The following is a 27,795-nucleotide window of genomic DNA, read 5'->3' on the forward strand; positions in this document are numbered from 1 at the left end:
AGAGGATATGAAAAATGTGGAAATGATAATCTTCAGTTAAAAGGCTGTAAAAGTGTGGATGAATGTAAGGTGTACAAAGGAGGTTATAATGGACTTAACCAATGTTTACCAGCTACGCAGAGCAAAATGTTTCAATGTGATAAATATGTGAAAGTCTTTAATAAATTTTCACATTCAGATAGACATAAGATAAAACATGTGGAAAATAAACCTTTCAAATGTAAAGAATGTGGCAAATCATTTTGCATTCTTTCACACCTAACTCAACGTAAAAGAAATTATACCAAGGTGAATTTCTGCAAATGTGAAGAATGTGAAAAAGCTTTTAACCAATTTTCAAAGTTTACTAAACATAAAAGAATTTATACTTGTGAGAAACTCTACAGATGTCAAGAATGTGACAAAACTTTTAACCAATTCTCAAACCTGACTGAATATAAAAAAGATTATACTCGAGAGAAACCATATAAATGTGAAGAATGTGGCAAAGCCTTTAACCAGTCCTCACACCTTACTACACATAAGATAATTCATACAGGAGAGAAACCCTACAAATGTGAAGAATGTGGCAAAGCCTTTAACCAGTTCTCAAATCTTACTACACATAAAAAAATTCATACTGGAGAGCAACCCTACATATGTGAAGAATGTGGCAAGGCTTTTACCCAATCCTCAACCCTTACTACACATAAGAGGATTCATACTGGAGAGAAACCCTACAAATGTGAAGAATGTGGAAAAGCTTTTAACCGATCCTCAAAACTTACTGAACATAAAAACATTCATACTGGAGAGCAACCCTACAAATGTGAAGAATGTGGCAAAGCTTTTAACCGATCCTCAAATCTTACAGAACATAGGAAAATTCATACTGAAGAGAAACCCTACAAATGTAAAGAATGTGGCAAAGCTTTTAAACACTCCTCAGCCCTTACTACACATAAGAGAATTCACACTGGAGAGAAGCCCTACAAATGTGAAGAATGTGGCAAAGCTTTTAACCGATCCTCAAAACTTACTGAACATAAGAAACTTCATACTGGAAAGAAACCCTACAAATGTGAAGAATGTGGCAAAGCTTTTATCCAGTCCTCAAAACTTACTGAACATAAGAAAATTCATTCTGGAGAGATACCCTACAAGTGTGAAGAATGTGGCAAAGCTTTTAAACACTCCTCATCCCTTACTACACATAAGAGAATTCATACTGGGGAGAAACCCTACAAATGTGAAGAATGTGGCAAAGCTTTTAGCCGATCCTCAAAACTTACTGAACATAAGATAATTCATACTGGAGAGAAACCCTATAAATGTGAGAGATGTGACAAAGCTTTTAACCAATCTGCAAACCTTACTAAACATAAAAAAATTCATACTGGAGAGAAACTCTACAAAACTGGAAGGTGTGACAATGCTTTTGACAACGCCTCAAACTTTTCTAAATATAAAGGAAATCATACTGGTGAAAAATTCTAGAAATGTAAAGAATGTGTCAAAGATTTTAAATGGTTTTCACACTTCATTGTAAGATAATTCATACTGGAGAAAACTACAAGTGTGAAGAATTTGGCAATACTGTTAATTAAGGCTCAAACCTTATTGCACAGGAAAGCATTTATACTTAAGAAAAATTGTACAGATATAAAGAATGTAAAGTAGCCATTAATATCTGTTGACATCCTAATATCAGAATGTTGGTACTTAATAAAAGCATTATAAATGCAATTACTGTCTAAAGATTTTAAGAAAATATAAGCCATTAAAGTGAAGAAGAGTATTCATTTTGAAGACAAAGGTTACAAACATAAAGAGGGTTGTAGTACATGTACTGGTATCACAAATCTTACCATACACATTTTGTTCTAGAGAAAAACAAGCAGTTGCTCAAACTTTTTTCAACATCAGGGAACCTATATGGGAGAAAAACTCTGCAAATGTAGTACATTTAGAAAAGCATATTTTTTCAAAATCTGTAGTTTAGAAAACATCATAGAGTTAATACTAAAATATGTTTTTGTAGGCCAGGCATGGTGGCTCACGCCTGTAATCCCAGCACTTTGGGAGGCCAAAGTGGGTGGATCACCTGAGGTCAGGTCGAGACCAGCCTGGCCAACATGGCAAAACCCTGTCTCTACTAAAAATACAAAAATTAACCAGGCATGGTGGTGGGTGCCTGTAACCCCAGCTACTCAGGAGGCTGAGGCAGGAGAATCACTTGAACCAGGGAGGCAGAGGTTGCAGTGAGCCAAGATCGCGCCATTGCACTCTAGCCTGGGTGACGAGTGAAACTCTGTCTCTCTGTCTCTCTCTCTCTCTCTCTCTCTCTCTCTCTCTCTCTCTCTATATATATATATATATATATATATATATGTATGTATTTTTTTGCAGATGTAAATGTAAAACTATTCTAAAATTAAGTCTATGTAAATATCAGGTAACTCACAGTAGAAATATCTAAGGCACTTCAGACATTACAGTAAATCAGTGCTGAGTATAAAAAATAATCCAGAACTAGAGGTGGTAGATAAATTATTTGTGTATAACTTTAAAAGATGTAAAAAATTTCTTGAAAAGTTATAATTACATTGAAAGTATACTTTTTTCCTTAAAAAATAGAGATTGTTTGCAACATGAATAATGTTGTAATTCAACTCTCAAATTACTTCTTGCTCTTTCTTCATTTGTATTCACATATAAAAACTTGTGACTAATTGTTGCTACATCAGAGATATAATTTTTTTTTATTAGGTGGGCGTTATGATCTTTGTGGAAGGGTAAGAATGTTAAAATGTAAGACATGATAAAAATCTAAGTGGAGAGGCTCTTTATTAATATAAGTGACACATGAAGTAGGTGTTCAGAGTAATCTGCATTATAGTGAGAAAACATTTTAAATTTTAGTTAAAATTAGTAAATTACTAATTGTACTTTTATGTAATAAAATGTACATTCTTAAAATTTTAAATTATGTGTGAACAATATTTTATTAAAATTTTATTTAACATGTTTATAAAATTGTGCATTTAATAAAGTTATTATGCCACTAGTTTTAACCTATTTCACCTTACTCAAGGGTGTAGGCAAAAGATGGTACCATACTCTTTGGTAACATAATGGACTAACATTTCTAGTAATCCCCTTTGCCAGTGACTTTAAACTGCAAGGAAGTTAAAGATTATTGTTCCCATAGGTTAAATATTTATTTCTTATTTAAATTTATACTTTTTAATTTTTGTGGATACATTGTGTATATGCCATATATAGCATATTTTGATACAGACATATAATATGTAATAATTACATCAGGGAAAATTAAGTATCCATCATCTCCAGCATTTATCCTTTGTATTATAAACCAACTCTACAGTTTTAGTTTTTTTTAATGTACGATTGTTATTGACTACAGAGCTATTTTTATGGTTATACTAAAAATTGTATAGAAGTGTAAATAAAGTCCATACATTGAGTCCTAAATAAACATTAAAATGTTATATATTTTTGAACATGTGGCTTCTCTGCCTGCAAACACATACAGTTTTGATTTACATAAAGTTAAGTATATACATACATTTAAGTTAAACCCTAGGTGTAAGAAAATTATGGAGTAAGTAGGCATGTTTGTGTGAATATAAATTCGTACCTATTTTCAGAAGAAAAGAGCAATATTGGAACAAAACATTTTAGTAAGTTAATTTACTAGAAAACTATAAACCTCAAAAATGCTGAAAGCAAATCTATACTCTTTCTACTGAATTACTGTAAAATAGTATGGCTTACCAATTCAAAATCTGCTTATGCAAATTTTGCTTTTGCTTGATTGGTACTCATGCTAGGCCCACTTTTTTTGTTGTTTCTTGTAATTTTTTTCTTTTATAGTGTATGAGGTTTTCATTATGTGAAGTGGTCAAAGATGTACCCTATTTTTATAAAATTTAGTAGGGCACACAAAATAATTTTAGATGTAATGACACGATTAGTGTATTGTTTCATTGAAATTAAAACTTTCTATTTTGTTCTTTTAATTGAAGAACCTTATGTAAGCCTACTTTAGTTATTATTCCTTTCACTTTTTATAATTGACAGAAGTAAATTTATTTGTTGATTGAGCCAGTTCAGGTATTGGGGGAACACGCCCCCAGTATTTCAATATAGGTTCTTTCTGTTTTCCATAAGTGTCAGCCGGCTGAGAAAGAGAGACAGTACAAAGAGAGGAATTTTATAGCTGGGCCGCCAGGGGTGACGTCACATATCAGTAGGACCGTGATGCCCGCCTGAGCAGCAAGTCTTTATTAAGGGTTTCAAAAGGGGAGGGTGTGTAAGAACAGAGAGTAGGTAAAAAGATCACATGCTTCAAAGAGCAAAAACACTGATAAGGGTCTAACAAAGATCACATGTTTCTGAGGGAACAAGGCAATGGGCAAAAGCAGAACCACTGATAAGGGTCCAACAAAGATCACAGGGCAAAGGGCAAAAGCAGAACCACTGATAAGGGTCTATGTTCAGCAGTGCACGTGTTGTCTTGATAAACATCTTAACAGAGAACAGGGTTCGAGAGCAGAGAACCAGTCTGACCACAAATTTACCAGGGTTGAGTTTTCCCAACCCTAGTAAGCCTAAGGGTTCTGCAGGATACCAGGGCTTATCTCAGTCCTTAACTGCACAAGACAGACATTCCCAGAGTGGCCGTTTATAGACTTCCCCCCAGGAACGCATTCTTTTCCCAGGGTATTAATATTCCTTGTTAGGAAAATAATTTAACGATATATTTCTTACTTGCACGTCCATTTATAGGCCCTCTGCAAGAAAAAAAAAAATATGACTCTTTTTACCCAACCCCGCAGGCAGTCAGACCTTGTGGTTGTCTTCCCTTGTTCCATAAAAATTGCTATTATTCTGTTCTTTTTCAAGGTGCACTGATTTCATATTGTTCAAACGCACGTTTTACAATCAATTTGTACAGTTAACACAATTATCACAGTGGCCCTGAGGTGATGTGCATCCTCAGCTTACGAAGATAGCAGGATTAAGAGATTAAAGAGAGGCATAAGAAATTACAAAAGTATTATTTGAGAACTGATAAATGTCCATATTAAGATGAAATCTAAACAATTTATGTTCCTCTGCCACGGCTCCAGCTGGTCCCTCTGTTCGGGGTCCCTGACTTCCCATAACATTCAGGTAAGTACTAAGGAGGCTTCATAAGTCATGAGGATGTTTTAATATATAAATGTAGCAAAAAACATGACAGTGCTTGCTGAGTGACAGATGTTTTATAATCTATAAATATTCCTGCTAGAGTTAGTTTGTAACTTTAAGTCAGAGATGTAAAATATAAATGATAAAGGAAAAACATTGATTATGTGGAGAGGATCTTTTTTTAGGCAGCAAACTGGAATCTTGCTGAATATGAAGCAAAATTCTGCTTCTTTTATTTTCCAGTTATCTTCATTTTTGTCTTATGTGTTTTTCAACTATGTATGGCATCACAACCCTTCTTTTTTTTTTTCTCTTTTACAGCTACAATTTTCTCACTTTTTTAAAATGCCATATCATTTCACATGCTACTTTGTAGGTTTTGATGAGAAAGTTGGTATTTTTAATACACTTGAAAAACTGTTTTTTTGGCCAGGTGCGGTGGCTCACACCTGTAATCCCAGCACTTTGGGAGGCCGAGGTGGGCAGATCATGAGGTCAGGAGTTTGAGACCAGCCTGGCCAATATGGTGAAACCCTGTCTCTACTAAAGATACAAAATAGCCAGGCAGGGTGGCATGTGCCTGTAATCCCAGCTACTCAGGAGGCTGGGGCAGGACAATCGCTTGAACCCAGGAGGCAGAGGTAGCAGTGAGCCGAGATTGTGCCATTGCACTCCAGCCTAGGCGACAAGGCGAGACTCTGTCGCAAAAAAAAGAAAGAAAAATTAATTTTAACTGGAGAGTTTGCTTATCAATGTAAGTGTTTTGTTTTTTTGAGAAGGAGTCTCGCTCTGTCACCAGGCTGGAGTGCAGTGGCACGATCTTGACTTGCTGCAACCTTCACCTCCCTAGTTCAAGCGATTCTCCTGCCTCAGCCTCCCAAGTAGCTGTGACTATAGGCATGCACCACCACGCCTAGCTAAGTTTTGTCTTTTTAGGAGAGATGGGGTTTCACCATGTTGGCCCGGATGGTCTCGATCTCTTAACCTCATGATTTGCCTGCCTCAGCCTCCCAAAAGTGCTGGGATTACAGGCACGAGCCACCATGCCCAGCCCAAACACCTGCCTTTTTAGTGTCTTTCATACCATTACCATCTGTAATAAATAAATGTGTATTTATTTTGTAAAGCATTACATTTTGAAGTATATATACATTGTCAAATGCTTAATTTTGTTTAATGCTTCACATAGTTAACTTTTTTTGTGGTGAAAGCACATGATACTGTCTTATTTTTTTTAAAAAATGCAAATACATTATTAACTGTAGTCACTATGCTGTAGAACATATTGTTTGAACTTATTTCTCCTGCCCAGCTATAATTATGTATTATTCAATAGATACATTTTCAAGGTTCCCTTTCTGAATACCTTGGCATCTGGTGGTCACTATGTTACTCTCTACTTCAATGAGATTAAGTTTTTTAGAATCCATCTGTAAGTGAAATTATAAAATAATAATCTCTATGCCTTACTTCAACTAATGTCCTCCAGATTAATCATGTAATTGAAAACAATATTTTCTTTTTTAAAGATGAATAGTATTTCATTGTGTATATATACCACATTGTCTTTATGTACTAATTATATGTTGAACCATTGATTTTATGTTTTGGCCATTATGAAGAGTGTTGCAAACAACACAGAGTTGCAAATGTTTCTTCATTCCGATTTTGTTTTGGATATGTATCCAATATTGCACTTGTTGCATTTGATAGTTTGATTTTAAATTTTTTGAGATATCTCTCTTTTGCTTTTCATAATGGCTATCCTCCTTTGCATTCAACCCAACAATGTGCAAGCATTCCCTTTTCTGCACAGCTTTACAAACACTTTTTCTTTTTAATAAGAGTCATTCTAACAGGAGTGAGTTGATAGCTCATAGTAATTTTTTTTTTGCTTTCCTTTTCTGATAATTGATATTGAGCATTTTTTATTTATAGTTTGGCAATATGTATGTCTTGAAAAATATTCAAATATTTTGCACATTTTAAAGTTTTTTTGTGGTGTAGTAATTTTAGTGTACAACAAAAAACTTGTCGCATGTATGATTTGCCTGTATTTTCTCTGATTCTTTAGTTGTCTAATCCTGTTAATTTTATGAGAATTGTGTGCAGCAACTTTTTAATTTGAAGTAATATGACTCATCTGTTTTTCCTTTATTTTCCTGGGGTTTTGAGATTACAACAAAAAAGTCACCATCCAGATGAATGTTACAGGGCTTTCACCCTATATTTTTTGTAGTAATTCCAGTTTCAAGCCTTACAGTAAGTATCTAATTCATTTTGAATTAATTTATATATATGATGTGAGATACAGATCTTGTTTTATTGCTCTTCATGTGGCTATATAGTTTTCTCAACACCATTTGTTGAAGAAACTGTCCTTTCCCTAAGAAATTGTCACCTATTTCTAAAATCACTTAGCTATAAATGCATGAATATATTTCTGCTCTCTTCTGCTTCATTTGTGTGTGTGTTTATTTTTATTCAAGTACCATACCATTTTGGTTACTATAGCTTTGTAGTATATTTCTAAGTCAGGTAGGGTGATAATTTCAGTCTTTTTTTTTTTTTCTTGATTGTTTTGGCTATTTCTTGCGGGAAGTCAGGGACCCTGAATGGAGGGACCGGCTGAAGCTGTGGCAGAAGAACATAAATTGTGAAGATTTCATGGACATTTATTAGTTCCCCAAATTAATATTTTTATAATTTATTATGCCTGTCTTTACTGCAATCTCTGAACATAAATTGTGAAGATTTCATGGACACTTATCACTTCCCCAATCAATACCCTTGTGATATCCTATGTCTATCTTTAATCTCTTAATCCCATCATCTTCGCAAACTGAGGAGGATTAATGTCACCTCAGGACTCTGAGATGATTGCGTTAACTGCACAAATTGTAGAGCATGTGTGTTTGAACAATATGAAATCTGGATATCTTGAAAAAAGAAAAGGACAACAGCGATGTTTAGGGAACAAGGGAGGCAACCTTGAACTGGCCGCTGGTGAACCTGACAGAAAAAAGCCATATTTCTCTTCTTTCAAATGCAAGTAGGAGAAATATTGCTGAATTCTTTTTCTCAGCAAGGAACATCCCTGAGAAAGAGAATGCGCCCTGAGGGTAGGTCTATGAACAGCCCCCTAAGGGTGGCTGCCTTTTACGGTGGAAGCCAAAGGGATGAAATAAGCCCCGGTCTTTTTTTTTTTTTTTTTTTTTTTTTTTTTTTTTTTTTTGAGACGGAGTCTCGCTGTGTCGCCCAGGCTGGAGTGCAGTGGCGCAATCTCGGCTCACTGCAAGCTCCGCCTCCCGGGTTCACGCCATTCTCCTGCCTCAGCCTCCGAGTAGCTGGGACTACAGGCGCCCGCCACCTCGCCCGGCTAGTTTTTTGTATTTTTAGTAGAGACGGGGTTTCACCATGTTAGCCAGGATGGTCTCGATCTCCTGACCTCGTGATCCACCCGCCTCGGCCTCCCAAAGTGCTGGGATTACAGGATTGAGCCACCGCGCCCGCCAGCCCCGGTCTTCTGTAGTGCTCCCAGGCTTATTAGGATGAGGAAAATTCCCGCCTAATAAATTTTGGTCAGACAGGTTGCTTTCAAACCCTGTCTCCTGATAAGATGTTATCAATGACAATGCGTGCCCAAAACTTCATTAGCAATTTTAATTTTACCTCATCCTGTGGTCCTGTGATCTCGCCCTGCCTCCACTTGCTTTGTGATATTTTCTTGCCTTGTGAAATATGTGATCTCTGTGACCCACACCCTATTCATACAGTCCCTCCCCTCATGAAAATCACTAATAAAAACTTGCTAGCTTTACGGCTCGGAACGTGACGACGTGTGATGTCTCCCCTGGACACACAACTTTAAAATTTCTCTCTCTTGTACTCTTTCCCTTTATTTCTCAAACCAGCCAAGACACTTAGGGAAATAGAAAAGAACCCACGATAAATATCGGGGGTGGGGTTCCTCCGATAGCTATTCAGGTGTTTTGGGGTACCATGTAAATTTTAGATGCATATTTAAAATTTTCTATTAAGGCCAGGCGCGGTGGCTCATGCCGGTAATTCCAGCACTTTGGGAGGCCGAGGTGGGCGGATCACGAGGTCAGGATATCCAGACCATCCTGGCTAACACAGTGAAAACCCGTCTCTACTAAAAATACATAAAAAATTAGCCGGGCTTAGTGGCAGGCACCTGTAGTCCTAGCTAGTCGGGAGGCTGAGGAAGGAGAATGGCATGAACCTGGGAGCTGGAGCTTGCAGTGAGCCGAGATTGTGCCACTGCACTCCAGCCTGGGTGAGAGCGCAAGACTCCACATCAAAAAAAAAAAAAAAAAAAAAAAAAAAAAAAAAAAAAAAAAAAAAATCTCTATTTACTGTGTCATTGGTACTTTGATAGTTTTTTGCAATTATTTGTAATTTTTTCATTATATTATATATATATAAATTTTTCATTTATATTATATATATTATATAATAAATGTATTATTTATTTCCTTTAAGGTTCTTTGTTCTATAATGTAACATGTTTCAACTTTTTAGTTAAATTCAATTCAAAGTCTAGTAACTACAGTTATTATAGATGGGATTGGTTTTTAATTTCATTTTCAGATAGAGGGTTGCCCAACGGCTGCCTTGTCCAGAGAGGCCAGCGTTCCAGGGACCGGGAAGCCTGGCATCTCCCCTTCCCGGCTTCCTCTTCAAGCTTCTGCCTTGGTGCAACTTCATTTCTCAGAGAAGCGCCGCGAAAAGGTACAAGCCTCTCCTCTGAGGCGGGTCTGCTCCTCTCCTGCAGGGCGATGAGCTCCTCTGGGGCTTTTGTCCCTGGCTGGACTGTGGTTATCTTGATCCCAGGAGGGGGTCCGATCGGCAAGGGTAACGAGATTTCTCCACTGCTGCTGGGGAAGACGCATCTCCTCAGGCGGTCGTGGCCCTCAGGGAACCCGAGTGGAAGGGCGGAGAAAACCACTGACGAGCCCGCCGCAAGACCCAGGCACAGAGGCAGAAGAAAGAGGCTCGGCAGAGCCAGGCCGACACGCAAGAAGTCGCCTTTGGGCCCACCGGGCGCATCCGTCCGAACGCACCCACGCACACGGGCAGGCACACACAAACCGGCAGAAAGAGGGAAAGACACACAGAGAGTGAGGGCCAGAGAGACAAGAGAGAATGGGAGAGACGCAGACACACACAGTCACACGGCAGCAGCGGCACAGAAACGCAGCCCCCGCAGGCACAGAGCCCCCCCACCCCGACGCTGCAGGCTTCTGCTCCGGGCGTGAAGGCCCCTGGGGGGGGTGGAGAGAGCAGCCCACGGACAGGCGGGCGGAACGGTCGTGGAGATCACGGGGGCAAGACTTTTGGGGAGACTCACCCCAACACCGTCCGGGCAGGCCTGATGCTGCGACCACGCGCCTCTTCCCCCGGACTCCGCCTGCGGTTTTGTCCTCCTGGCCGGCGCCTTGCGACTCCCGGCGACCGTCCGGAGACGTTCCTGTCGACCCCGTGGAGAGGTGAGGCAGGAGCCCCGCAGCCCCGACACCCAAGCACCGGCACGGAGGGCTCCTGCTTTGCCAAGCCTCAGGGGGCTGGTTTCTAAGACAACCGTGGGAACCGCTGTGACGCCAGCGGCCGCTCGCGCCTCGCGCATGCGCACTGGCCCTGCCGCGCCGGGCCCACCCGCGCTCCCCACCTGGAAGTCAGGCTGCGGCCCCTTTAAACAACGGCGGCTGCGCGGGGCGACGGGCCGGGGATGGGGTGGGCGGGGACGTGTGCGCGGAGGGGCACGGGGAAGCGGGGAGGGGGGGGTGGGGGTCGCTGGGGGCTGCCGCCGCAGCCCTGGCGGCGGGCGGATCCGGGCCCCAGCAGGGGGCGGCGTGGGAGACGGGGCCGCCGGCATCCCAGTAGCAAGATCCCCGGAGTCCTGTCTTCAGGACCTCCTGGAGCCGACTTCCACCGGTGGAGGGGGAGCTTCAGGGCCTCTGCTGGGGTCTCAGGACTCCTCTTGAGATGGGATTTTGGACCCCTCCGGGTGAGAAAGGATGGGCTCGCCATCATGGGCTGAGGCAGGCAGGGCCTCCCTGCAGCACAGAATCATCCCCTGGGCCTTAAGGCGTGGTGCCAGCCGAAAATTCACTGACCCACGAGCCCTGGGCCTCCCTCCCCCTCTGAAAGAGCGGCGGCCTAGCCCCGCTTGCAAAAGCCCCGGGGCTCCTGCAAGCTGCCTCTGCTTTCCAGGACACGCGCAAACAGGGACGGGGCGGTTCCCCCGCGGAGCCAATGGCCCCACGCGTGGCACTGGCCGATCCCCGAGCAGACGACGTGAATGCGTGTCAGCCCGGGCCTACGGGGCAACGGCGAAACCAACGGCGGAGTCCAGGCCTGTGCCCGGGTGGAAGAGGGTCCCAAGGGACCTGTCCGTGGATTCCAAGGGAAATCAAAGAACGCCTGGGATCCAGGAGGGGGCCAGAAGATTCAGGGAGTCAGTCCACCCGCTCAGAGGAGCAGAGGAGAGGCTGTCCCTCAAGAACGAGAGGGGAAGTGCAGAGGGGAAGTGCCGCACCGCCTGTCCAAGAAGACAAGGCCAGTCACGGTCGCCTACCGCTCATGCGAGGCAGGCCACCCAGCCATGAGGAGAAACAGGGAGAGCAGGACAGCTTCCCTGCCGGAGACACGTATGGGAGCCAAGAGCTCCAGGGTCAAGGAACCTGGCCAAGCAAGCAGAAACAGGTTTGGAGAGAGAAACCGTCACCACACGGATGTCCGAGGAGTGTCTCCCTGACGGACTGGAAAGCGATCTGTGTCCGAGACATTCGGCCAGACCGAGAAGCGTGTAGGCCCCGGAGAGACAGGGGAGACAGAGCAAGAGGGAGGACAGAGCAGAGGCCGGAGCCCAGGCCGGATACTGCCCGCTGCCACCGCCGCGGGCCTAAGGGGAGGGTTGCCCAACGGCTGCCTTGTCCAGAGAGGCCAGCGTTCCAGGGACCGGGAGGCCTGGCATCTCCCCTTCCCGGCTTCCTCTTCAAGCTTCTGCCTTGGTGCCACTTCATTTCTCAGAGAAGCGCCGTGAAAAGGTACAAGCCTCTCCTCTGAGGCGGGTCTGCTCCTCTCCTGCAGGGCGATGAGCTCCTCTGGGGCTTTTGTCCCTGGCTGGACTGTGGTTATCTTGATCCCAGGAAGGGGTCCGATCGGCAAGGGTAAGGAGATTTCTCCACTGCTGCTGGGGAAGGCGCATCTCCTCACGCGGTCGTGGCCCTCAGGGACCCCGAGCGGAAGGGCGGCGAAAACCACTGACGAGCCCGCCGCAAGACCCAGGCACAGAGGCAGAAGAAAGAGGCTCGGCAGAGCCAGGCCGACACGCAAGAAGTCGCCTTTGGGCGCACCGGGCGCATTCCTCCGGGCGCATTCGTCCGAACGCACCCACGCACACGGGCAGGCACACACAAACCGGCAGAAAGAGGGAAAGACACACAGAGAGTGAGGGCCAGAGAGACAAGAGAGAATGGGAGAGACGCAGACACACACAGTCCCTCGGCAGCAGCGGCACAGAAACGCAGCCCCCGCAGGCACACAGCCCCCCCCCGACGCTGCAGGCTTCTGCTCCGGGCGTGAAGGCCCCTCGGGGGGGTGGAGAGAGCAGCCCACGGACAGGCGGGCGGAACGGTTGTGGAGATCACGGGGGCAAGACTTTTGGGGAGACTCACCCCAACACCGTCCGGGCAGGCCTGATGCTGGGACCAGGCGCCTCTTCCCCCGGACTCCGCCTGCGGTTTTGTCCTCCTGGCCGGCGCCTTGCGACTCCCGGCGTCCGTCCGGAGACGTTCCTGTCGACCCCGTGGAGAGGTGAGGCAGGAGCCCCGCAGCCCCGACACCCAAGCACCGGCACGGAGGGCTCCTGCTTTGCCAAGCCTCAGGGGGCTGGTTTCTAAGACAACCGTGGGAACCGCTGTGACGCCAGCGGCCGCTCGCGCCTCGCGCATGCGCACTGGCCCTGCCGCGCCGGGCCCACTCGCCCTCCCCACCTGGAAGTCAGGCTGCGGCCCCTTTAAACAACGGCGGCTGCGCGGGGCGCCGGGGCCGGGGATGGGGTGGGCGGGGACGTGTGCGCGGAGGGGCACGGGGAAGCGGGGAGGGGGGGGGTGGGGTTCGCTGGGTGCTGCCGCCTCAGCCCTGGCGGCGGCCGGATCCGGGCCCCAGCAGGGGGCGGCGTGGGAGAAGGGGCCGCGGGCATCCCAGTAGCAAGATCCCCGGAGTCCTGTCTTCAGGACCTCCTGGAGCCGACTTCCACCGGTGGAGGGGGAGCTTCAGGGTCTCTGCTGGGGTCTCAGGACTCCTCTTGAGATGGGATTTTGGACCCCTCCGGGTGAGAAAGGATGGGCTCGCCATCACGGGCTGAGGCAGGCGGAGCCTCCCTGCAGCACAGAATCATCCCCTGGGCCTTAAGGCGTGGTGCCAGCCGAAAATTCACTGACCCACGAGCCCTGGGCCTCCCTCCCCCTCTGAAAGAGCGGCGGCCTAGCCCCGCTTGCAAAAGCCCCGGGGCTCCTGCAAGCTGCCTCTGCTTTCCAGGACAGGCGCAAACAGGGACGGGGCGGTTCCGCCGCGGAGCCCATGGCCCCACGCGTGGCACTGGCCGATCCCCGAGCGGACGACGGACCTGAATGCGTGTTAGCCCGGGCCTATGGGGCCACGGCGAAACCAACGGCGGAGTCCAGGCCTGTGCCCGGGTGGAAGAGGGTCCCAAGGGACCTGTCCGTGGATTCCAAGGGAAATCAAAAAACGCCTGGGATCCAGGAGGGGGCCAGAAGATTCAGGGAGTCAGTCCACCTGCTCAGAGGAGCAGAGGAGAGGCTGTCCCTCAAGAACGAGAGGGGAAGTGCAGAGGGGAAGTGCCGCACCGCCTGTCCAAGAAGACAAGGCCAGTCACGGTCGCCTACCGCTCATGCGAGGCAGGCCACCCAGCCATGAGGAGAAACAGGGAGAGCAAGACAGCTTCCCTGCCGGAGACACGTACGGGAGCCAAGAGCTCCAGGGTCAAGGAACCTGGCCAAGCAAGCAGAAACAGGTTTGGAGAGAGAAACCGTCACCACACGGATGTCCGAGGAGTGTCTCCCTGACGGACTGGGAAGCGATCTGTGTCCGAGACATTCAGCCAGACCGAGAAGCGTGTAGGCCCCCGAGAGACAGGGGAGACAGAGCAAGAGGCAGGGCAGAGCAGAGGCCGGAGCCCAGGCCGGATACTGCCCACTGCCACCGCCGCGGGCCTAAGGGGAGGGTTCCCCAACGGCTGCCTTGTCCAGAGAGGCCACCGTTCCAGGGACCGGGAGGCCTGGCATCTCCCCTTCCCGGCTTCCTCTTCAAGCTTCTGCCTTGGTGCAACTTCATTTCTCAGAGAAACGCCGTGAAAAGGTACAAGCCTCTCCTCTGAGGCGGGTCTGCTCCTCTCCTGCAGGGCGATGAGCTCCTCTGGGGCTTTTGTCCCTGGCTGGACTGTGGTTATCTTGATCACAGGAGGGGGGCCGATCGGCAAGGGTAAGGAGATTTCTCCACTGCTGCTGGGGAAGGCGCATCTCCTCACGCGGTCGTGGCCCTCAGGGACCCCGAGCGGAAGGGCGGCGAAAACCACTGACGAGCCCGCCGCAAGACCCAGGCACAGAGGCAGAAGAAAGAGGCTCGGCAGAGCCAGGCCGACACGCAAGAAGTCGCCTTTGGGCGCACCGGGCGCATTTGTCCGGGCGCATTCGTCGGAACGCACCCACGCACACGGGCAGGCACACACAAACCGGCAGAAAGAGGGAAAGACACACAGAGAGTGAGGGCCAGAGACAAGAGAGAATGGGAGAGACGCAGACACACACTGTCACACGGCAGCAGCGGCACAGAAACGCAGCCCCCGCAGGCACACAGACCCCCCGACGCTGCAGGCTTCTGCTCCGGGCGTGAAGGCCCCTGGGTGGGTGGAGAGAGCAGCCCACGGACAGGCGGGCGGAACGGTTGTGGAGATCACGGGGGCAAGACTTTTGGGGAGACTCACCCCAACACCGTCCGGGCAGGCCTGATGCTGGGACCACGCGCCTCTTCCCCCGGACTCCGCCTGCGGTTTTGTCCGCCTGACCGGCGCCTTGCGACTCCCGGCGTCCGTCCGGAGACGTTCCTGTCGACCCGGTGGAGAGGTGAGGCGGGAGCCCCGCAGCCCCGACACCCAAGCACCGGCACGGAGGGCTCCTGCTTTGCCAAGCCTCAGGGGGCTGGTTTCTAAGACAACCGTGGGAACCGCTGTGACGCCAGCGGCCGCTCGCGCCTCGCGCATGCGCACTGGCCCCGCCGCGCCGGGCCCACTCGCGCTCCCCACCTGGAAGTCAGGCTGCGGCCCCTTTAAACAACGGCGGCTGCGCGGGGCGCCGGGCCGGGATGGGGTGGGAGGGGGCGTGTGCGCGGAGGGGCACGGGGAAGCGGGGAGGGGGAGATGGGGGTCGCTGGGGGCTGCCGCCGCAGCCCTGGCGGCGGCCGGATCCGGGCTCTAGCAGGGCGCGGCGTGGGAGAAGGGGCCGCGGGCATCCCAGTAGCAAGATCCCCGGAGTCCTGTCTTCAGGACCTCCTTGAGCCGACTTCCACCGGTGGAGGGGGAGCTTCAGGGCCTCTGCTGGGGTCTCAGGACTCCTCTTGAGATGGGATTTTGGACCCCTCCGGGTGAGAAAGGATGGGCTCGCCATCATGGTCTGAGGCAGGCGGGGCCTCCCTGCAGCACAGAATCATCCCCTGGGCCTTAAGGCGTGGTGCCAGCCGAAAATTCACTGACCCACGAGCCCTGGGCCTCCCTCCCCCTCTGAAAGAGCGGCGGCCTAGCCCCGCTTGCAAAAGCCCCGGGGCTCCTGCAAGCTGCCTCTGCTTTCCAGGACACGCGCAAACAGGGACGGGGCGGTTCCGCCGCGGAGCCCATGGCCCCACGCGTGGCACTGGCCGATCCCCGAGCGGACGACGGACCTGAATGCGTGTCAGCCCGGGCCTACGGGGCGACGGCAAAACCAACGGCGGAGTCCAGGCCTGTGCCCGGGTGGAAGAGGGTCCCAAGGGACCTGTCCGTGGATTCCAAGGGAAATCAAAAAACGCCTGGGATCCAGGAGGGGGCCAGAAGATTCAGGGAGTCAGTCCACCTGCTCAGAGGAGCAGAGGAGAGGCTGTCCCTCAAGAACGAGAGGGGAAGTGCAGAGGGGAAGTGCCGCACCGCCTGTCCAAGAAGACAAGGCCAGTCACGGTCGGGTCGCCTACCGCTCATGCGAGGCAGGCCACCCAGCCATGAGGAGAAACAGGGAGAGCAGGACAGCTTCCCTGCCGGAGACACGTATGGGAGCCAAGAGCTCCAGGGTCAAGGAACCTGGCCAAGCAAGCAGAAACAGGTTTGGAGAGAGAAACCGTCACCACACGGATGTCCGAGGAGTGTCTCCCTGACGGACTGGGAAGCGATATGTGTCCCAGACATTCAGCCAGACCGAGAAGCGTGTAGGCCCCCGAGAGACAGGGGAGACAGAGCAAGAGGCAGGGCAGAGCAGAGGCCCGAGCCCAGGCCGGATACTGCCCGCTGCCACCGCCGCGGGCCTAAGGGGAGGGTTGCCCAACGGCTGCCTTGTCCAGAGAGGCCAGCGTTCCAGGGACCGGGAGGCCTGGCATCTCCCCTTCCCGGCTTCCTCTTCAAGCTTCTGCCTTGGTGCCACTTCATTTCTCAGAGAAGCGCCGTGAAAAGGTACAAGCCTCTCCTCTGAGGCGGGTCTGCTCCTCTCCTGCAGGGCGATGAGCTCCTCTGGGGCTTTTGTCCCTGGCTGGACTGTGGTTATCTTGATCCCAGGAAGGGGTCCGATCGGCAAGGGTAAGGAGATTTCTCCACTGCTGCTGGGGAAGGCGCATCTCCTCACGCGGTCGTGGCCCTCAGGGACCACGAGCGGAAGGGCGGCGAAAACCACTGACGAGCCCGCCGCAAGACCCAGGCACAGAGGCAGAAGAAAGAGGCTCGGCAGAGCCAGGCCGACACGCAAGAAGTCGCCTTTGGGCGCACCGGGCGCATTCGTCCGGGCGCATTCGTACGAACGCACCCACGCACACGGGCAGGCACACACAAACCGGCAGAAAGAAGGAAAGACACACAGAGAGTGAGGGCCAGAGAGACAAGAGAGAATGGGAGAGACGCAGACACACACAGTCCCACGGCAGCAGCGGCACAGAAACGCAGCCCCCGCAGGCACACAGCCCCCCCCCGGCGCTGCAGGCTTCTGCTCCGGGCGTGAAGGCCCCTCGGGGGGGTGGAGAGAGCAGCCCACGGACAGGCGGGCGGAACGGTTGTGGAGATCACGGGGGCAAGACTTTTGGGGAGACTCACCCCAACACCGTCCGGGCAGGCCTGATGCTGGGACCACGCGCCTCTTCCCCCGGACTCCGCCTGCGGTTTTGTCCTCCTGGCCGGCGCCTTGCGACTCCCGGCGTCCGTCCGGAGACGTTCCTGTCGACCCCGTGGAGAGGTGAGGCAGGAGCCCCGCAGCCCCGACACCCAAGCACCGGCACGGAGGGCTCCTGCTTTGCCAAGCCTCAGGGGGCTGGTTTCTAAGACAACCGTGGGAACCGCTGTGACGCCAGCGGCCGCTCGCGCCTCCCGCATGCGCACTGGCCCTGCGGCGCCGGGCCCACTCGCGCTCCCCACCTGGAAGTCAGGCTGCGGCCCCTTTAAACAACGGCGGCTGCGCGGGGCCCCGGGGCCGGGGATGGGGTGGGAGGGGACGTGTGCGCGGAGGGGCACGGGGAAGCGGGGAGGGGGGGGTGGGGGTCGCTGGGGGCTGCCGCCGCAGCCCTGGCGGCGGCGGGATCCGGGCCCCAGCAGGGGGCGGCGTGGGAGAAGGGGCCGCCGGCATCCCAGTAGCAAGATCCCCGGAGTCCTGTCTTCAGGACCTCCTGGAGACTACTTCCACCGGTGGAGGGGGAGCTTCAGGGCCTCTGCTGGGGTCTCAGGACTCCTCTTGAGATGGGATTTTGGACCCCTCCGGGTGAGAAAGGATGGGCTCGCCATCATGGGCTGAGGCAGGCGGGGCCTCCCTGCAGCACAGAATCATCCCCTGGGCCTTAAGGCGTGGTGCCAGCCGAAAATTCAATGACCCACGAGACCTGGGCCTCCCTCCCCCTCTGAAAGAGCGGCGGCCTAGCCCCGCTTGCAAAAGCCCCGGGGCTCCTGCAAGCTGCCTCTGCTTTCCAGGACACGCGCAAACAGGGACGGGGCGGTTCCGCCGCGGAGCCCATGGCCCCACGCGTGGCACTGGCCGATCCCCGAGCGGACGACGGACCTGAATGCGTGTCAGCCCGGGCCTACGGGGCGACGGCGAAACCAACGGCGGAGTCCAGGCCTGTGCCCGGGTGGAAGAGGGTCCCAAGGGACCTGTCCGTGGATTCCAAGGGAAATCAAAGAACGCCTGGGATCCAGGAGGGGGCCAGAAGATTCAGGGAGTCAGTCCACCCGCTCAGAGGAGCAGAGGAGAGGCTGTCCCTCAAGAACGAGAGGGGAAGTGCAGAGGGGAAGTGCCGCACCGCCTGTCCAAGAAGACAAGGCCAGTCACGGTCGCCTACCGCTCATGCGAGGCAGGCCACCCAGCCATGAGGAGAAACAGGGAGAGCAAGACAGCTTCCCTGCCGGAGACACGTATGGGAGCCAAGAGCTCCAGGGTCAAGGAACCTGGCCAAGCAAGCAGAAACAGGTTTGGAGAGAGAAACCGTCACCGCACGGATGTCCGAGGAGTGTCTCCATGACGGACTGGGAAGCGATCTGTGTCCCAGACATTCAGCCAGACCGAGAAGCGTGTAGGCCCCCGAGAGACAGGGGAGACAGAGCAAGAGGCAGGGCAGAGCAGAGGCCCGAGCCCAGGCCGGATACTGCCCGCTGCCACCGCCGCGGGCCTAAGGGGAGGGTTGCCCAACGGCTGCCTTGTCCAGAGAGGCCAGCGTTCCAGGGACCGGGAGGCCTGGCATCTCCCCTTCCCGGCTTCCTCTTCAAGCTTCTGCCTTGGTGCCACTTCATTTCTCAGAGAAGCGCCGTGAAAAGGTACAAGCCTCTCCTCTGAGGCGGGTCTGCTCCTCTCCTGCAGGGCGATGAGCTCCTCTGGGGCTTTTGTCCCTGGCTGGACTGTGGTTATCTTGATCCCAGGAGGGGGTCCGATCGGCAAGGGTAAGGAGATTTCTCCACTGCTGCTGGGGAAGACGCATCTCCTCACGCGGTCGTGGCCCTCAGGGACCCCGAGCGGAACGGCGGCGGAAACCACTGACGAGCGCGCCGCAAGACCCAGGCACAGAGGCAGAAGAAAGAGGCTCGGCAGAGCCAGGCCGACACGCAAGAAGTCGCCTTTGGGCGCACCGGGCGCATTCGTCCGGGCGCATTCGTACGAACGCACCCACGCACACGGGCAGGCACACACAAACCGGCAGAAAGAGGGAAAGACACACAGAGAGTGAGGGCCAGAGAGAAAAGAGAGAATGGGAGAGACGCAGATACACACAGTCCCACGGCAGCAGCGGCACAGAAACGCAGCCCCCGCAGGCACACAGCCCCCCGACGCTGCTGGCTTCTGCTCCGGGCCTGAAGGCCACTCGGGGGAGAGAGCAGCCCACGGACAGGCGGGCGTAATGGTCGTGGAGATCACGGGGGCAAGACTTTTGGGGAGACTCACCCCAACACCGTCGGGGCAGGCCTGATGCTGGGACAACGCGCCTCTTCCCCCGGACTCCGCCTGCGGTTTTGTCCTCCTGGCCGGCGCCTTGCGACTCCCGGCGTCCGTCCGGAGACGTTCCTGTCGACCCCGTGGAGAGGTGAGGCAGGAGCCCCGCAGCCCCGACACCCAAGCACAGGCACGGAGGGCTCCTGCTTTGCCAAGCCTCAGGGGGCTGGTTTCTAAGACAACCGTGGGAACCGCTGTGACGCCAGCGGCCGCTCGCGCCTCCCGCATGCGCACTGGCCCTGCGGCGCCGGGCCCACTCGCGCTCCCCACCTGGAAGTCAGGCTGCGGCCCCTTTAAATAACCGCGGCTGCGCGGGGCCCCGGGGCCGGGGATGGGGTGGGAGGGGGCGTGTGCGCGGAGGGGCACGGGGAAGCGGGGAGGGGGGGGTGGGGGTCGCTGGGTGCTGCCGCCTCAGCCCTGGCGGCGGCCGGATCCGGGCCCCAGCAGGGGGCGTCGTGGGAGAAGGGGCTGTCGGAATCCCAGTAGCAAGATCCCCCGGAGTCCTGTCTTCAGGACCTCCTGGAGCCGACTTCCACCGGTGGAGGGGGAGCTTCAGGGCCTCTGCTGGGGTCTCAGGACTCCTCTTGAGATGGGGTTTTGGACCCCTCCGGGTGAGAAAGGATGGGCTCGCCATCATGGGCTGAGGCAGGCGGGGCCTCCCTGCAGCACAGAATCATCCCCTGCGCCTTAAGGCGTGGTGCCAGCCGAAAATTCAATGACCCACGAGCCCTGGGCCTCCCTCCCCCTCTGAAAGAGCGGCGGCCTAGCCCCGCTTGCAAAAGCCCCGGGGCTCCTGCAAGCTGCCTCTGCTTTCCAGGACACGCGCAAACAGGGACGGGGCGGTTCCGCCGCGGAGCCCATGGCCCCACGCGTGGCACTGGCCGATCCCCGAGCGGACGACGGACCTGAATGCGTGTCAGCCCGGGCCTACGGGGCGACGGCGAAACCAACGGCGGAGTCCAGGCCTGTGCCCGGGTGGAAGAGGGTCCCAAGGGACCTGTCCGTGGATTCCAAGGGAAATCAAAGAACGCCTGGGATCCAGGAGGGGGCCAGAAGATTCAGGGAGTCAGTCCACCCGCTCAGAGGAGCAGAGGAGAGGCTGTCCCTCAAGAACGAGAGGGGAAGTGCAGAGGGGAAGTGCCGCACCGCCTGTCCAAGAAGACAAGGCCAGTCACGGTCGCCTACCGCTCATGCGAGGCAGGCCACCCAGCCATGAGGAGAAACAGGGAGAGCAAGACAGCTTCCCTGCCGGAGACACGTATGGGAGCCAAGAGCTCCAGGGTCAAGGAACCTGGCCAAGCAAGCAGAAACAGGTTTGGAGAGAGAAACCGTCACCGCACGGATGTCCGAGGAGTGTCTCCCTGACGGACTGGGAAGCGATCTGTGTCCCAGACATTCAGCCAGACCGAGAAGCGTGTAGGCCCCCGAGAGACAGGGGAGACAGAGCAAGAGGCAGGGCAGAGCAGAGGCCCGAGCCCAGGCCGGATACTGCCCGCTGCCACCGCCGCGGGCCTAAGGGGAGGGTTGCCCAACGGCTGCCTTGTCCAGAGAGGCCAGCGTTCCAGGGACCGGGAGGCCTGGCATCTCCCCTTCCCGGCTTCCTCTTCAAGCTTCTGCCTTGGTGCCACTTCATTTCTCAGAGAAGCGCCGTGAAAAGGTACAAGCCTCTCCTCTGAGGCGGGTCTGCTCCTCTCCTGCAGGGCGATGAGCTCCTCTGGGGCTTTTGTCCCTGGCTGGACTGTGGTTATCTTGATCCCAGGAGGGGGTCCGATCGGCAAGGGTAAGGAGATTTCTCCACTGCTGCTGGGGAAGACGCATCTCCTCACGCGGTCGTGGCCCTCAGGGACCCCGAGCGGAACGGCGGCGGAAACCACTGACGAGCGCGCCGCAAGACCCAGGCACAGAGGCAGAAGAAAGAGGCTCGGCAGAGCCAGGCCGACACGCAAGAAGTCGCCTTTGGGCGCACCGGGCGCATTCGTCCGGGCGCATTCGTACGAACGCACCCACGCACACGGGCAGGCACACACAAACCGGCAGAAAGAGGGAAAGACACACAGAGAGTGAGGGCCAGAGAGAAAAGAGAGAATGGGAGAGACGCAGATACACACAGTCCCACGGCAGCAGCGGCACAGAAACGCAGCCCCCGCAGGCACACAGCCCCCCCGACGCTGCTGGCTTCTGCTCCGGGCCTGAAGGCCACTCGGGGGAGAGAGCAGCCCACGGACAGGCGGGCGGAATGGTCGTGGAGATCACGGGGGCAAGACTTTTGGGGAGACTCACCCCAACACCGTCGGGGCAGGCCTGATGCTGGGACAACGCGCCTCTTCCCCCGGACTCCGCCTGCGGTTTTGTCCTCCTGGCCGGCGCCTTGCGACTCCCGGCGTCCGTCCGGAGACGTTCCTGTCGACCCCGTGGAGAGGTGAGGCAGGAGCCCCGCAGCCCCGACACCCAAGCACAGGCACGGAGGGCTCCTGCTTTGCCAAGCCTCAGGGGGCTGGTTTCTAAGACAACCGTGGGAACCGCTGTGACGCCAGCGGCCGCTCGCGCCTCCCGCATGCGCACTGGCCCTGCGGCGCCGGGCCCACTCGCGCTCCCCACCTGGAAGTCAGGCTGCGGCCCCTTTAAATAACCGCGGCTGCGCGGGGCCCCGGGGCCGGGGATGGGGTGGGAGGGGGCGTGTGCGCGGAGGGGCACGGGGAAGCGGGGAGGGGGGGTGGGGGTCGCTGGGTGCTGCCGCCTCAGCCCTGGCGGCGGCCGGATCCGGGCCCCAGCAGGGGGCGTCGTGGGAGAAGGGGCCGTCGGAATCCCAGTAGCAAGATCCCCGGAGTCCTGTCTTCAGGACCTCCTGGAGCCGACTTCCACCGGTGGAGGGGGAGCTTCAGGGCCTCTGCTGGGGTCTCAGGACTCCTCTTGAGATGGGGTTTTGGACCCCTCCGGGTGAGAAAGGATGGGCTCGCCATCATGGGCTGAGGCAGGCGGGGCCTCCCTGCAGCACAGAATCATCCCCTGGGCCTTAAGGCGTGGTGCCAGCCGAAAATTCAATGACCCACGAGCCCTGGGCCTCCCTCCCCCTCTGAAAGAGCGGCGGCCTAGCCCCGCTTGCAAAAGCCCCGGGGCTCCTGCAAGCTGCCTCTGCTTTCCAGGACACGCGCAAACAGGGACGGGGCGGTTCCGCCGCGGAGCCCATGGCCCCACGCGTGGCACTGGCCGATCCCCGAGCGGACGACGGACCTGAATGCGTGTCAGCCCGGGCCTACGGGGCGACGGCGAAACCAACGGCGGAGTCCAGGCCTGTGCCCGGGTGGAAGAGGGTCCCAAGGGACCTGTCCGTGGATTCCAAGGGAAATCAAAGAACGCCTGGGATCCAGGAGGGGGCCAGAAGATTCAGGGAGTCAGTCCACCCGCTCAGAGGAGCAGAGGAGAGGCTGTCCCTCAAGAACGAGAGGGGAAGTGCAGAGGGGAAGTGCCGCACCGCCTGTCCAAGAAGACAAGGCCAGTCACGGTCGCCTACCGCTCATGCGAGGCAGGCCACCCAGCCATGAGGAGAAACAGGGAGAGCAAGACAGCTTCCCTGCCGGAGACACGTATGGGAGCCAAGAGCTCCAGGGTCAAGGAACCTGGCCAAGCAAGCAGAAACAGGTTTGGAGAGAGAAACCGTCACCGCACGGATGTCCGAGGAGTGTCTCCCTGACGGACTGGGAAGCGATCTGTGTCCCAGACATTCAGCCAGACCGAGAAGCGTGTAGGCCCCCGAGAGACAGGGGAGACAGAGCAAGAGGCAGGGCAGAGCAGAGGCCCGAGCCCAGGCCGGATACTGCCCGCTGCCACCGCCGCGGGCCTAAGGGGAGGGTTGCCCAACGGCTGCCTTGTCCAGAGAGGCCAGCGTTCCAGGGACCGGGAGGCCTGGCATCTCCCCTTCCCGGCTTCCTCTTCAAGCTTCTGCCTTGGTGCCACTTCATTTCTCAGAGAAGCGCCGTGAAAAGGTACAAGCCTCTCCTCTGAGGCGGGTCTGCTCCTCTCCTGCAGGGCGATGAGCTCCTCTGGGGCTTTTGTCCCTGGCTGGACTGTGGTTATCTTGATCCCAGGAGGGGGTCCGATCGGCAAGGGTAAGGAGATTTCTCCACTGCTGCTGGGGAAGACGCATCTCCTCACGCGGTCGTGGCCCTCAGGGACCCCGAGCGGAACGGCGGCGGAAACCACTGACGAGCGCGCCGCAAGACCCAGGCACAGAGGCAGAAGAAAGAGGCTCGGCAGAGCCAGGCCGACACGCAAGAAGTCGCCTTTGGGCGCACCGGGCGCATTCGTCCGGGCGCATTCGTCCGAACGCACCCACGCACACGGGCAGGCACACACAAACCGGCAGAAAGAGGGAAAGACACACAGAGAGTGAGGGCCAGAGAGAAAAGAGAGAATGGGAGAGACGCAGATACACACAGTCCCACGGCAGCAGCGGCACAGAAACGCAGCCCCCGCAGGCACACAGCCCCCCCGACGCTGCTGGCTTCTGCTCCGGGCCTGAAGGCCACTCGGGGGAGAGAGCAGCCCACGGACAGGCGGGCGGAATGGTCGTGGAGATCACGGGGGCAAGACTTTTGGGGAGACTCACCCCAACACCGTCGGGGCAGGCTGATGCTGGGACCAGGCGCCTCTTCCCCCGGACTCCGCCTGCGGTTTTGTCCTCCTGGCCGGCGCCTTGCGACTCCCGGCGTCCGTCCGGAGACGTTCCTGTCGACCCCGTGGAGAGGTGAGGGAGGCAGGAACCCCGCAGCCCCGACACCCAAGCACCGGCACGGAGGGCTCCTGCTTTGCCAAGCCTCAGGGGGCTGGTTTCTAAGACAACCGTGGGAACCGCTGTGACGCCAGCGGCCGCTCGCGCCTCGCGCATGCGCACTGGCCCTGCCGCGCCGGGCCCACTCGCGCTCCCCACCTGGAAGTCAGGCTGCGGCCCCTTTAAATAACCGCGGCTGCGCGGAGCGCCGGGGATGGCGTGGGAGGGGGCGTGTGCGCGGAGGGGCACGGGGAAGCGGGGAGGGGGGGATGGGGGTCGCTGGGGGCTGCCGCCGCAGCCCTGGCGGCGGCCGGATCCGGGCTCTAGCAGGGGGCGGCGTGGGAGAAGGGGCCGCGGGCATCCCAGTAGCAAGATCCCCGGAGTCCTGTCTTCAGGACCTCCTTGAGCCGACTTCCACCGGTGGAGGGGGAGCTTCAGGGCCTCTGCTGGGGTGTCAGGACTCCTCTTGAGATGGGATTTTGGACCCCTCCGGGTGAGAAAGGATGGGCTCGCCATCATGGGCTGAGGCAGGCGGGGCCGCCCTGCAGCACAGAATCATCCCCTGGGCCTTAAGGCGTGGTGCCAGCCGAAAATTCACTGACCCACGAGCCCTGGGCCTCCCTCCCCCTCTGAAAGAGCGGCGGCCTAGCCCCGCTTGCAAAAGCCCCGGGGCTCCTGCAAGCTGCCTCTGCTTTCCAGGACACGCGCAAACAGGGACGGGGCCTTTCCGCCGCGGTTCCGCCGCGGAGCCAATGGCCCCACGCGTGGCACTGGCCGATCCCCGAGCAGACGACGTGAATGCGTGTCAGCCCGGGCCTACGGGGCGACAGCGAAACCAAGGGCGGAGTCCAGGCCTGTGCCCGGGTGGAAGAGGGTCCCAAGGGACCTGTCCGTGGATTCCAAGGGAAATCAAAGAACGCCTGGGATCCAGGAGGGGGCCAGAAGATTCAGGGAGTCAGTCCACCCGCTCAGAGGAGCAGAGGAGAGGCTGTCCCTCAAGAACGAGAGGGGAAGTGCAGAGGGAAAGTGCCGCACCGACTGTCCAAGAAGACAAGGCCAGTCACGGTCGCCTACCGCTCATGCGAGGCAGGCCACCCAGCCATGAGGAGAAACAGGGAGAGCAAGACAGCTTCCCTGCCGGAGACACGTATGGGAGCCAAGAGCTCCAGGGTCAAGGAACCTGGCCAAGCAAGCAGAAACAGGTTTGGAGAGAGAAACCGTCACCACACGGATGTCCGAGGAGTGTCTCCCTGACGGACTGGGAAGCGATCTGTGTCCCAGACATTCAGCCAGACCGAGAAGCGTGTAGGCCCCCGAGAGACAGGGGAGACAGAGCAAGAGGCAGGGCAGAGCAGAGGCCGGAGCCCAGGCCGGATACTGCCCGCTGCCACCGCCGCGGGCCTAAGGGGAGGGTTGCCCAACGGCTGCCTTGTCCAGAGAGGACAGCGTTCCAGGGACCGGGAGGCCTGGCATCTCCCCTTCCCGGCTTCCTCTTCAAGCTTCTGCCTTGGTGCAACTTCATTGCTCAGAGAAGCGCCGTGAAAAGGTACAAGCCTCTCCTCTGAGGCGGGTCTGCTCCTCTCCTGCAGGGCGATGAGCTCCTCTGGGGCTTTTGTCCCTGGCTGGACTGTGGTTATCTTGATTCCAGGAGGGGGTCCGATCGGCAAGGGTAACGAGATTTCTCCACTGCTGCTGGGGAAGACGCATCTCTTCACGCGGTCGTGGCCCTCAGGGACACCGAGCGGAACCGGAACGGCGGCGAAAACCACTGAGGAGCCCACCGCAACACCCAGGCACAGAGGCAGAAGAAAGAGGCTCGGCAGAGCCAGGCCGACACGCAAGAAGTCGCCTTTGGGCGCACCGGGCGCATTCGTCCGAACGCACCCACGCACACGGGCAGGCACACACAAACCGGCAGAAAGAGGGAAAGACACACAGAGAGTGAGGGCCAGAGAGACAAGAGAGAATGGGAGAGACGCAGACACACACAGTCCCACGGCAGCAGCGGCACAGAAACGCAGCCCCCGCAGGCACACAGCCCCCCCCGACGCTGCAGGCTTCTGCTCCGGGCGTGAAGGCCCCTCGGGGGGGTGGAGAGAGCAGCCCACGGACAGGCGGGCGGAACGGTCGCGGAGATCACGGGGGCAAGACTTTTGGGGAGACTCACCCCAACACCGTCCGGGCAGGCCTGATGCTGGGACCACGCGCCTCTTCCCCCGGACTCCGCCTGCGGTTTTGTCCTCCTGGCCCGCGCCTTGCGACTCCCGGCGTCCGTCCGGAGACGTTCCTGTCGACCCCGTGGAGAGGTGAGGCAGGAGCCCCGCAGCCCCGACACCCAAGCACCGGCACGGAGGGCTCCTGCTTTGCCAAGCCTCAGGGGGTTGGTTTCTAAGACAACCGTGGGAACCGCTGTGACGCCAGCGGCCGCTCGCGCCTCCCGCATGCGCACTGGCCCTGCGGCGCCGGGCCCACTCGCGCTCCCCACCTGGAAGTCAGGCTGCGGCCCCTTTAAACAACGGCGGCTGCGCGGGGCGCCGGTCCGGGGATGGGGTGGGAGGGGACGTGTGCGCGGAGGGGCACGGGGAAGCGGGGAGGGGGGGGTGGGGGTCGCTGGGGGCTGCCGCCGCAGCCCTGGCGGCGGCGGGATCCGGGCCCCAGCAGGGGGCGGCGTGGGAGAAGGGGCCGCCGGCATCCCAGTAGCAAGATCCCCGGAGTCCTGTCTTCAGGACCTCCTGGAGCCTACTTCCACCGGTGGAGGGGGAGCTTCAGGGCCTCTGCTGGGGTGTCAGGACTCCTCTTGAGATGGGATTTTGGACCCCTCCGGGTGAGAAAGGATGGGCTCGCCATCATGGGCTGAGGCAGGCGGGGCCTCCCTGCAGCACAGAATCATCCCCTGGGCCTTAAGGCGTGGTGCCAGCCGAAAATTCACTGACCCACGAGCCCTGGGCCTCCCTCCCCCTCTGAAAGAGCGGCGGCCTAGCGCCGCTTGCAAAAGCCCCGGGGCTCCTGCAAGCTGCCTCTGCTTTCCAGGACAGGCGCAAACAGGGACGGGGCGGTTCCGCCGCGGAGCCCATGGCCCCACGCGTG

General features: G+C 55.5%; 3 protein-coding genes across 11 annotated transcripts in view; 2 read left to right on the top strand and 1 right to left on the bottom strand.

Moving 5' to 3' along the window:
• Positions 1–2,089, top strand: part of LOC103234301 (uncharacterized) — a 64,922-nt gene extending 62,833 nt beyond the window's left edge. Inside the window, 2 exon segments of the mRNA XM_007996015.3 lie at positions 300–1,522; positions 1,525–2,089. Of these exon segments, the coding sequence (XP_007994206.3) occupies positions 300–1,522; positions 1,525–1,586 (1,285 nt within the window). The 3' untranslated portion in view covers positions 1,587–2,089.
• LOC119622652 (uncharacterized) overlaps positions 1–13,175 on the bottom strand; it is a 58,143-nt gene extending 44,968 nt beyond the window's left edge. For 5 of the 9 annotated variants that reach the window (XR_012093215.1, XM_073016703.1, XM_073016700.1 and 2 more), the window contains exon 1: positions 10,571–11,095. Coding sequence is in view for 7 of the 9 variants with exons in the window: in XM_073016703.1 (XP_072872804.1) it covers positions 10,571–11,095 (525 nt within the window). In the remaining 2 variants the exon portion in view is untranslated. Of the gene's footprint in view, positions 1–9,923; positions 10,095–10,116; positions 10,249–10,390 lie in introns of those variants that run through there. The other 4 variants (XM_073016698.1, XM_073016699.1, XM_073016704.1 and 1 more) reach the window with 4 other exon arrangements.
• A 631-nt stretch (positions 13,176–13,806) lies between these two features.
• On the top strand, positions 13,807–27,246 carry LOC140711775 (uncharacterized). Its single transcript, XM_073015748.1, has 8 exons — positions 13,807–13,914; positions 16,092–16,241; positions 18,431–18,553; positions 20,758–20,880; positions 23,084–23,206; positions 24,026–24,667; positions 26,357–26,426; positions 26,482–27,246. Exons 1-8 carry the CDS (start codon positions 13,807–13,809, stop codon positions 26,781–26,783), a joined length of 1,641 nt encoding a protein of 546 aa, XP_072871849.1. The 3' UTR covers positions 26,784–27,246.
• Positions 27,247–27,795: the final 549 nt, after the last annotated feature.

Source organism: Chlorocebus sabaeus, chromosome 6 (assembly GCF_047675955.1).
Source record: "Chlorocebus sabaeus isolate Y175 chromosome 6, mChlSab1.0.hap1, whole genome shotgun sequence".
Lineage (NCBI taxonomy): Eukaryota > Metazoa > Chordata > Mammalia > Primates > Cercopithecidae > Chlorocebus > Chlorocebus sabaeus.